Source organism: Gymnogyps californianus, chromosome 24 (assembly GCF_018139145.2).
Source record: "Gymnogyps californianus isolate 813 chromosome 24, ASM1813914v2, whole genome shotgun sequence".
NCBI classification, from domain to species: domain Eukaryota; kingdom Metazoa; phylum Chordata; class Aves; order Accipitriformes; family Cathartidae; genus Gymnogyps; species Gymnogyps californianus.
The window spans coordinates 318,055-329,301 of NC_059494.1; the positions used below are offsets into that span (position 1 = coordinate 318,055).

General features: G+C 65.6%; 1 protein-coding gene across 1 annotated transcript; it reads right to left on the minus strand.

Moving 5' to 3' along the window:
• Positions 1–8,043: 8,043 nt before the first annotated feature.
• C2CD4C (C2 calcium dependent domain containing 4C) lies at positions 8,044–9,353 on the minus strand. The gene has a single exon (XM_050910466.1). The coding sequence runs from the start codon at positions 9,351–9,353 to the stop codon at positions 8,094–8,096; it is 1,260 nt and encodes a 419-aa protein (XP_050766423.1). The 3' UTR covers positions 8,044–8,093.
• Positions 9,354–11,247: the final 1,894 nt, after the last annotated feature.

Genomic DNA, 11,247 nt, shown 5'->3' on the forward strand with positions numbered 1-11,247 from the left:
CGCTTCATCTCCAGCTCCTGCCGCTGCGACAAGCCGAGGCGCAGACAGCAGTGTTTAAGGACACTTTGCCAGCATCCTCTTTGGGTTTCTCAGCTCCCCTGGCAGCACCCTGGTGATGGGGGGGCCGGAAAAGGCAAGTCCCCTCCCTGGCGGGGGCTGGCCAGCTGCCAGCATAGCCACGCTGCCTGCGGAGCTCCCAAGAGCTGCTGGTGCTCAGCAGCTCCGGCACCGCCACGGCCTCGGCCGCCCCGAGCATCCCAGCCTGCCCAGAGTGGGCAAAGGACAGCCCCAGCAAGTGCTCAGCCAAGCACACGTCCTTCCCCTGGCACAGGTGAAATACATACTCGCGGAGCGGCAGCTCACCTGCTGCTCCTGCTCCTGCTAATTGCAGTGTTCTCACTTCACGCTGATGTGCTTGATAAGATTAGTGATTACAGAAATCTCATATGGCAATTGGATTGAATTGGGAGCTGTGTGAGGGAAATTGGACTGAGCTGCAAATAGGAATTAATTATAACCTGGCGGCGGTGAGATTTGAGGTTTTGAATATGTATTTTTATGTATTGCCCAGTGCAACCTCTGGCTTTGTCACAGGCGTGAGGGGTGCTGAGGGCTTCACCCACAGCAAGGACGCGCTTGCTGCCGTCCGGGCCGTCACGGGGCTCAGGCAGGGGATGTCGGCATGATGGGCCCTGGGCTGGGACTCCTGGCGCTGCCCCAGCACAGATGAGCATGGCCGGTGGCGTCTCCCCAGTGAGCTCAGCCTGCCGGGGCTCCCTGCCCTCCCTGCTCTCCGCCTGGCAGCGGGCCGTTATCTCCATTACCATGGCAATGCCAGACGAGCTCCCTGCAGCGCGTCCAGCGCGATCTCTGGGCGCTGCCTCCGCCAGGCAGACCCGGCCGTGATGGCAGACACGGTCCCACGCCTGGCTCGCTCCCCGCTCCTGTCATGCCCCGCCGAGCCGAACGGCCCCAGCGCAGGCAGAGGTGTGAGCACAGCCCCGACGGGCCGCGGGGCTGCCACTGCCCTGGGAGAGCTGAGGGGGGGAGATGGAGACGTGTCCTCCTTGTCCGGGGTTCGGGTGGGGAAGCGGGGGAGAAGTGGAGCTCTGTCCCAGCTGGCACCCAGAGCATCTCCCAGCCCTTCCCCACCCCGGCACTCCGGGTCCGGCTGGGTGCCCCCCGCCGCAGCAGGACCCCTGTGCAGCACAGCTGCCCTGGGCTCAGCCAGAGCCCCCCCTGTGCGGGACCCAGCGAGCGGGGGTGCGAGCCCGCAGGCGCAGAGCAGAGATCAGCCCGTGGCCCCAAATGCCGTATCGACTGGCGCCCGTCTGCACTGATATTAAAGTGTTTGCCAGCAGCTGCTGGCGTTTAAAATCCTCCTGTCTGCTTTGTTTATGCCATTTTTTTCCCTCCCACTTGGGCCTATTTGATGCTTTGGGCATTTTGCAAACATTTTAAAGGCAGCATTTAAAACTCTAGCAGGCAGCTAGTGAAGAGCAGGTCACTGGAGACAGAGAGGAGAGGCAGGGAGAGATCCCTCACCCCGCAAAGCAGCCTCTGCCCTTGCCCTCATCCATCCTCATAGCCGCGCGCTCCCCGCACTCCCCCGGCACGGTCCTGCGTGCCGTACGCCCGCCCCAGCCCCAGGCCTGAGCCAAGCCAGCACTGGCTCCAGGAGCTTGCATTAATTTCTCCTCTGCCAGAGGAGATGGGGAGGGAGAGTCCGAGGCGGCGCTTCCCGTCTGCTTGCTGCCTTTCCCTGGCTACAGAGGCAGGATCTGGCCCCAGGTCCTTGGTGGATTGCCAGCCTCAAAGTAGGAGAGCAAAGCTCAAATGGAAAAGCAAAATACACGGAGCGTGCGCCCTGGGGCTGGCAGTGACAGGCAGCGCTGCCTGCCCTGGGGACACCCTGGCAGCTGCTGCTTCCACGGTGCTGGCTTTTAGCGAACCACCAAGCGCCGCAGGGCTGACAAGGAGCCGCAGGTCGTCCCTGCTCCCAGCGGACCCCTGCGTCCCCCAGCCCGGGGGGTTCTGTGTCCCCTGGAGCAGCACGGACCGCTGGCTGGCAGGGCGCAGCCAGTGCCCGGCCCGGGGTGCCGGGGTGCAGGAGCCCGGGAGGAGCATGAGGGCAAATCGCTCTCCTCTGGCTTTCTCTCTCGCCTGATGTGACTACAAGGGATTGTGGGATTCAATTAAGTTCTGTTTTCCTCCCAGTAACAGTGGGAGTCTCTCCTCTCTGCTTTAAAACAGACACGCTGCTATGGAAGACAAATGCTTGCAATAAAGCAAAGGAGTGTGCATGCCGGGGGAGGCCGATGCTCGCGTGCAGCCGGCACTGCCCAGGGCACGCTTGCTGCTTCCCTGCCGCACACCCGCACGCTCGCGCCCGCCCCGCGCCTCCGCACACCCAGTCCCGCACACAGCACGTCCCGCCGGCCAGTCTGAGGTGCCCGGAGTGACGTGGCAGAGTTGCTGCGGGCATCCGTCTGGCCCCGGAGCAGCCCCCCCCTGCGCAGCCCCCGCACCCCCGGTCCAGCTGGTGGCTGGCGATGGGCATGGGGCCGTTTCACCGTCCGCTCCCGCAGCCACTGCCTCCATGTCTGCCCCAGGAGGTGGGGGCCTTGTAAGGGCGGCTGCCGCCAACCCGGGGCGTGCCCGTGCTTTGCAGAGCTGTTGCCCCTCTGCAGCGATGGCTGCAGGGGTCTCGCTCCGGGCGAGAGCCAGGTTTTTCTCACCCCAGAGGTTTTCCTGTGCCGTCTGACGGCTAGATGCGGTTGCCTGTTTGCTGGCCTGGTGAATCACGTCCTGGGGGAACCGTCGCGCTCGAAGGCGGCAGGCCGTGCTCGCCAGCGGTGAGGCCATGGCGGGCGGCGGTTTTGCACCTCGGGCGCAGCTGGGAGCGCACCGGGCGATCGCGCCCCCCAAGCGCCGCAGTGCAGACCCCGAGGACAGGAAACGCTGCGGTGGCTTCACACGCGCTGTCCCCACCTCCAGCACTGAGCAGCCCCCGCAGCCCCTCGCCCCCAGCACCGGCCCCGGCACGGCAGGGGCTGCGGGCGGGGGAGAACCCCCCCGTGGAGTGCCCCCCCCCCCCCCCCGCACCCGCCGCTGGACCGGGCGGCCGAGGGTTGCCAGGCAACAGGAAGATGCTTTTTCTGACCAAAACGTAAATTGGCAGCCGGGTCGGGGTGGGGGGAGGGACATGGCCAGGGTTGGGCTGCCTTGGGGGGCACTCGAGGCTCCCCTAGCCCCAACAGCACCCAAAAATCTGGAGAGGAGAAGCAGCTGTTGCAGCCCCGCTCAGCCAAAAGCTGCTCCGGCTCCAGCCACTGCCAAGGACCCCCAAGCATCGGCTGAGGACAGCACTCGGCCCCGGGACCCCCCTGCCTGGCTGGGGGACGGGGCAGGGACAGGGAGTCCTCCCACGGGGACAGCCCTGCTGGCCTCCTCCCTGGGAAACCCTTCCCGGGGAGGCCTGGCCCCACTGCATGCCCCGTATGAGACTGAGCCCCTAATTTGCCCTCTCCCTCCCTCACTAGCCATCATGCACGCAGCTAAATGAGCTCCAGGCAATTTTCTCAGAAGTTGAGTCCTCGCATTGTGGGAACACAGGACTAAAAATAGCCAAGGTCTGTGTGCGCGTCTCGCCCAGGTGAATCTTGCTCTGGAGAGAAGGGTAAAGGAGGCAGCGGCTTCCACCAGCTCCTCCACATCCAGCCATCTCCCTGCCGCTACCTCAGTTCCCTGCATGGATCCTGCTGCCCAAACGTGCGCTGTGCCGTCCCCCAGCGCAGCCCACGTGCGGCTGCAGCGGCCTGGGGACCCCCGACCAGCGAAACCCCCGTGCAGGGAAAAGCTCCTGGGCCTCGAACATCCCTCGGCGTGGGCATCGCCAGCGATGGGCAGAGCCGCCCTCGGTCTCGGGCTCTCACCTGGCAGCCTCCAACGGCTGTGCTTCATCTGGGCATCCTCCGTCCCAAGGGGCTGTGTTGTGGAGAGGGGATGTATCCCCCTGCTCCCCCCGGCCACCACCAGCATCTTCCAATTCAGAGGCTCATCTCAGCCCAACCCCAGCCCGCCCAGGTCCAGGGAAGCAGCCGCATTTCCTTCCCACAGTGACTCGATTACAAATTCAGAGTTAAATCTTCCCCCACAAGACGCCCCTCTCCACCCCTCTGACTGCTTCCAGTGCTTTGAAAGTTGAACACTTTCCAGGGATTTTTCGTGTGTTCAGGCTGACCCCATCCACTCTAGTTCAGACTAACTTAATCAGCCTCATTTTATTGCTAACTGCTGTAGCTTTACACCTCTAGAAAAAGCACTACTTAAGTTATTGGCACCTGCCAAGCTCTTGCCACGCTGCTTTCTCTGCCCCTGTGGGGGCAGGAGGAGAGAGGGCGGATCTGTTTAGTGCTCCCAGCCTTTATTTCTACCAAAACCAACAAATTATTAGAATGGTGGAAATTAGAAAAATGGCATTTAGGTAACAGACAAACCTCCCCCTTTTCTTCAGCGGCATCTGGTTAAAAGCACATTTGGAAATGGAAGGTGGGGAAAAAAACACGGTAATCTGCTGAACGCTGACGGCCGAGCAGGGGGGGCTCCCTGGAGGGGCAGGGGAGGGAAATGGTCCAGGGGCCGCCCCGAGAGCAGCTCATCCGACACCCACATCGCTCACACTGCAGAGCACTTGGGAGACACGTCCCGGCAGCACCGCGGTGGGGGCACAGCAAGGCAGAAACCATCGGGTTTGTTTTCACCTGAAAACGCTGCCAGAGCAGATCACCACTGCTGTGCAGGAGCCGGCCCGAGGTGCCGGGGTCTTGAGGGGCAAAGGGCTGTGAAGCTTGGAGAGCGGCAGGGAGGGCTTCCACCCCTGCGCTGCCATGGGGCCAGCACTCAGCTGTGCCCCGAAGAGCCGCCCAAGGGTCTCCTGGAGCTCAGAGCCCGCTGTGAGGGCAGGCTGAGGGCTGGGGGTGCTGGGCACCCGGCCCCCCGCGAGGGCAGCACTCCAGCCCACGCAGCCCACTGCTGACGGGGAGCACAAAAACATCATCATATCCTTAATCACCAGCACTGCTGAGAAGGAGCGCAGGGACCAGGCTGGGGGAACTGGTGAGGGGGAGGAAGGACTCCCACGGGAATGTGGGAAGGGGCTCTCCCTCGCTGCAGCCCCGTCCCTGTGCAGGCGATGCCCTGGCTCAGCCCTCCCCAGCCGGGACAGCCCCGGGTCCCCCCTGGGTGGGAACAACCCCTTTCCCCATGTCCCCTGTTTTTCCCAGGAGATTTGCTCCCGCCTCACCCCATGGCTGGTCGGCAGCACCAGGGAAGAGCTTCTGAAGAACTCTGAGCCCCTGCAAGGCTGTCGGGAACGGGCAGCACCACGCAGAAGAGCAGTGGCTGCTCCATGGCTGGACAGTCCCAGGGCCCCAGCTCTGCTCCTCCACCCCTCCACTGCACAGGGAGCCGGCAGGGAAGATAACAGGGCCCGGGGGGATGCCACAGCAATGAAAAGCAAAGAGAACGCCTCAGGGAAACCAGGAGCCGGGGCACCACCTGCATCTGTTTTAGAAATTACTTTATTGCACTAAAAAGGGGAAGTCTTCTGTAAACAAACATTCCATTCAGGTATTAATATATTTTTTCACTCCAAAAATGCATCATTAAATCCAGCCACAGAAATATCAAAGCAGGAACAGTAGAAAACAGCTACGGGGGAGGAAAGACCCAGCCAGGTCACAGTCCCAGCTCCCACACCACCCGCCTGCCCACCCATCACGGGAGCAGGGCTCACAGCAGCACATCCCAGGGCTCGGCGGACAGCCACACGCCACTCAACTCCTGCAAGGCAGCCCTGGGACAGGCTTGGGGGGACAGGGACAGCCCAAGTCCCCAGGCTCTTGGGTCTCCCCCCAGGGCCAGCCCCAACCCAAGGAGCAGCCCAGGGCCCTGCTCTCAGCATCCCCCTTCTCCAAACCCAAAGGCACACAGCTCTGCCGTGGGGGGTGCATCACCCCCCAACCCTCTCATAGAGCACCAAAATCTTTGCCCAGCTCCTGTTCCCCCTCCCCTCGCAGCCTGCTGGGTCCCCCCCATCCCCAGCAGCGCCTGGGTCCCACCAGCCACTTGCAGGCACAGCACCCCAGGGACCGCAGCACCCTGGGGACCGCAGGGGTGCACGGGGCTGTCGGGCAGCAGCCAGCTGGGCAGGGTCCCCTTCCTGCCCCAGGTCTGCTCAGGGGCAGGATATTCGCCCCCAGCCCAGGGACGTGGCCCGTCTCCCCATCCCATCCTCCCCAGAGCCCGCATCTGCCCGAAGGGCGAGCCTGGGCACTCAGGGGCCGAGGAGGGTCCCCTGTGTTGGCTCCTGGGGGAGCAGTGGGAAGCCTCCGGTGGGAAATCCCCCGCAAAGGAGGGACGTGTCTGCTCCTTACGTCCTGCATGGTTTGTTTTCAGCCACAAGCTCAACAAACAGCCACGATCACCCCAAATCCCCCCGACATGCAAACACCGCACTATCAGAACCATGCCTCGTGTACCTGAAACATATTTACAGACAGAAGTAAAACACGCTGGGAAAGATCAGCCTCAGATATAAATAGCCAACACTGAAATCTGCCATCTGCTGCAAAGGACAAGAAAGGAACATCAACTGCCACCAACAGAGGTTAACACAGAGGGACACGTGTGTGCGTGTGTGTCCACGCGTGCTGCAACAGGCAGGGACAGGAGCACTGCGAATTCTGCTCCCTTCCACAGAAACATGCAGAGCCCGATGCAATGGGTAACACCACACCAAACAACAACAAGGCGTCTGTTTTATCCACGCACAGAAATGCCCCGGCCGGCATTTCCCCCACTCCCGGTGCCTCCAGCCGGTCGACCGGGATGGCAGGGAGGGATGGGAAGGGGTGGGAGCACCCCACTCTGCCCCAAAGGCAAACCGCAGAGCCTGGCCAGTCCCTTTGGGGAGCTACGTCCCACTAGGCACAGGGGCTTTGTGGCCCCAAGGGACACATCCCTCCCGCCCGGGGGGGGCAGCCCCTCATAAGCCCCCGAGCCCCCGCAGGCGAGGGAGGGCAGAGGGTAGGGGAGCCTCAGCCTGCCCCCTTGCCCAGCGACACCTGGGGATGTCCCCAGTGCCAGCCAGACCACCAGCACTCAGGGAGGGCTACTCCTGTCGCCTCGGCTTTTGTCAGCAAGCACGTCTGCTGGGACACTGCCTGGGACCACCCATGTGCCCAGGGCGAGGGGTGCCAGGCCCCCCCGGCAGTGCCAGCCCCCAGCATCTCCCTCCCGCGGGCAGGGGATGGGCACAGGCAGCCTCCTGGATTTGGTCAAACCCAAAGCCCCTGAAGCTCCGTGAGCTGTTTCTCGCAGGGGGTCAGCAGCGGGGGACACTGCCGGGGGTGGGCAGGGAGGGCGTCCCGGGAGGCTGCGGGTGTCGGACCAAGCAGACTTGCACATCTGTGCAGTCCCATAGGGCTGGGAAGAGTCCAGGAAAGGCTCGAAAACCACAAACCTGACTCATCCCGCAGGGTCACCTCCCTTGGCCCACTCTTGGATCACCTCTGCAGTATTTTCTCTGCAGTTTCCAAGACCAGAAACTTGTATTTTAAAGCTGACATCGATGCTATTACCTGACTCCAGGAGCTGGGGCTTTGAGAGAGGTGGCAGTAAGTATGCTACAGAGATCTACCCACCTCAAACCTTCGTGCTGGCCAGCTGGAGACCACGGGCACCAGGAAGGGAAGAGCCCAGCAGGTGACATCCATCCTTCCCGGTGGAGATGGGGCTGGTGCCTTCCTGCTGGGCTTCAGGAGGTGCAGCCCCAGGAAGGAGCAGGGAGGGAGCAGCGGGGAGAGGCTGCGGCTGCCGGCCCTGCCTGCCCTGCCGCAGGAGGGCTGGTGCTGGCAGAGCCCCACAGCAGCGCCGGCCCTGGGGACCCCCACGCTCCGCCACGGCCCCGTCCCTCCTCCGAGGGGCCCTTCCAAACCCTCCTCCAGCGGGGCTGGGGGACAGGGCCGGCCTCCCCCCCTCGCCCCGGCCCCACAGGCAGGCAGGCTCCCTCCGGGGCTGGCAGCAAGCACCTACAGGCAGGACAGGAGGGTGGTGAGCGGTAGCTCCTTCTCTCCCAGCAACGTGTCCCGCTTAAGGCTGCTGCCCTTGTTGACCACCTTGAGCTTCAGGGACATCTTCCTGGCGTGGCCGGGGCCCAGGCCATCGAAGAAGAAGTCCTCGTTGAAGATGGGGTTGCGGCTGTTCTTGACGATGGTGCTGCGCTGCTTCTGCAGCTTCCCGGGGTTGAGGCACAGCGAGACACAGCAGTTGATGCTGCGCAGGTCGACGAGGGCGTCGTAGAGGTCCTCAGCGGAGACGAGCCGCACGCGCAGCCGGGCGTTGGAGGGGTCGTACTCAGCGGCCAGGCGCAGGCTCCCGCCCCGGCTGAGCCGCAGGCTGTGCTCCCGGTCACGGCCCGGTGGCAGGTCCAGGGGCAGCAGGGCGGTGGGTGGCTGCCCCCCTGCCGGGGCGCTCCTGGCGCGGCGCTGGGCGCTGGGGCTGGTGTCAGCCGAGCTGTCGTCGGTGGACAGCGAGCTGTTGCGGGCCACAGAGTGCTTCAGCTTGATGACCTTGGACTGGCTCTCCTGGCTGAAGATCTTCAGCAGCGAGACGGAGCGGGAGAGCAGCGGGGAGCCGAAAGGCGAGGACTCGGCCGAGGAGCACGTGTCGCTCTCACCGCCGCTGAAGTAGCGGCCGGGGTGCATGAGGGCTGCGCCCAGGTCGGTGGGCGCCCGAGGCCCGCTCTCGCCGTTGAGCTTGGCTCTACGCTGGGCGCTGGGCGAGGTGGCCGGCGAGGGGCAGAGGCTGCTGTGCTCGCTGTGGAAAAGCGACTCTTTGCGCCGCGTGTGGGGGCTCTCCACCAGCGTGGCGAAGCCATAGGAGGTCTGCGCCTTGGGCACGTAGGGCAGTGACATGGCTGTCTGTGCCTGCGGGTCCACGTTGGTGCCGAAGCCCCCCTCGGCTGTCCAGTCCTCGGCGCTCTCGATCTGGATGATGTGCCGGCCAGTGGCCCGCGGCCGGGGCCGGCTGGATGGCTGGGGGCTGCGCGGGGGCTTGCGCCCAGCCAGGTCCTGCTCCGAGGCAGAGGGGCCCAGGGCGGGCGCTGCAGGGGGCTCGGGACCCTCGGCCTCGGCGGGCGCTGCGCTCAGCTTGGGCGGGATGAAGAAGTCGGGGATCTTGTCGGGGGTGAGGACGTTGCTGTAGCGGGACCCCCGCGGGGACTCCTCTGGCCCTGCGCCCCGGGACCCGCCATTCTCCGCCACGCTGCGCAGCCGCTCCAGGAGCCACATGTTGCCGCCGAGTGCGGGGCTGGAAGAGACCCGAGGGGCAACGCTGTCACCGGGGGCCGGGCACCGGCAGGGGCAGGCCAGAGCTGTCAGCCTGGGGGGCGACCAGCGGCACGGAGAGACCGGGACCCGCCAGCCCGCGGGGACGGGGACAAGGATGGGAGGGAACCGGCCGCACCGAGGGACAGGGGGACCCGCCAGCCCGCGGGGGACGGGAAGGAACCGGCCGCGCCGATGGGCACCGGGACCCGCCAGCCCGGGGGTGGGGGACGGGAAAGAACCGGCCGCGCCGAGGGACGCGGACCCGAGGGACGCGGACGCGGACCCGGCGGTGGCGGCCGCGCCGCCGGCCCCGAGCGATGGGACGGGACGGGACGGGGCGGCCGCGGCGCACCGGGATCCGCTGCCGACCGCGACGCGATGCCCGGACGGACCGACCGACCGACCGACCGACCGACCGACCGACCGACCGGCGCCGCCGCCAGCGGGAAGTTGCCGGGAGCCGCCGCACCTGGAGCGGAGCCGCCGCCGCCGCCGCAGCCCGGGCGGGGCGGGGCGGGCGCGGACGCGCTTTTATACGGCGGCGGCGGCTCCGCTCCTTCCCCGCGCCGCCGCCGTAATCCTCCGAGCGCGGCGCCCCCGCATTTCCCCGCGCCGCGCCCGGCCGGACCGGGACCGGGACCGAGCCGGGCCGAGCGGCCCCGGGGTGCTGATGTTCGGGGGGTGCGGGGGCTCCGCCCCGGGACACCCGGCCGCCTGCCCACGGCAGCGCCGGGGCTGGGATGGGAGCGGGAGCGGGGGACCCTGAGCCGGGATGAGGACGGGAGCGGGACGGCAGCAGCCCCGTGCCCCCCCGCCAGCGCCCTCCCGCCCCGAGCGCGATCGGGGGCCGAGGCCGGCGGGACGGAGCCGTTCCCCGCCCCGAGCGCAGCCCGCTCTCCCCTCCGAGCTCTTGAGCTCATCAAACCGCTGAACAAAGCCAACAGCACTCCAAGGCGGCTCAGAGCTCAAGGACTCGCCGAGTGCATTAAGTGGTTTAATATCGTGGCCGGAGGAGTGGGGGGAGGCAGTGCCACATGTCACACATCTCACCGGCACCGGGCGGGGACAGCGCTGCGGCAGGATACGGCCCAGGTGGTGCTGGGGGCACCGGGGGCACGATGTCGGGAGGATCCACAGAGCATCACTGCAGGCCCCGGTGCTGCGGAGGGGCAGGAGGGGGACAGGAGACAAACCAGGGTGATCGGCCCCAGCTCAGGTACCGCGTGGATTTACAGCCTTGGGGACAGGGATGCACCAAGCAGGACGGTGGCACGGACAGGGGCCAGTGGCTGTTCCTTCCTGGCTGCTGCCCTATGGATGCCGTCAGGCTGCAGGGAAGGCACCGTCATCTCACAGCGGTGCAGGGCTGGAAATAATCACCAGGAAGGAGAGCCTGGCATGGTGAGCTCCTTTGGCCATGGCTGCTGCAGCTGGGCAGCGACTGCGAGACGTGGGAGGTCTCGGCTCTCTCTGCATCCTGACTCCGAGCTGATAAAAAGAGATGGCTGGCCGTGCCAAGCCAGACCGAGGACCAGCAGCCAGCTCTGCCAGCGCCTGGGAAAGGTGGCAGGAGAGAAGATCCCCAGGGCCTGGGGGAACAACCCTCCTCCCTCCCTGGAAGCGAATTTTCCTCCCCTCTCCCTGCACCCCCCAGTTTCACCGTGTGCCCTCCACCCGCCATGCCCAGGCGTCTCCCAGCAGCGAGCGGGTGCTCCCTGGCAGGGCGAGCACTCTGATTTATGGACTTTCTTGGCACATTGCTCTGCCTGGCTGGGAGCAGCAGCTCAGGCCAACTGCAGACCCTCACCAGCAGTGGGCCCTTCGGCACAGCTGCCCCTCGCTGGCACGGGAGCGG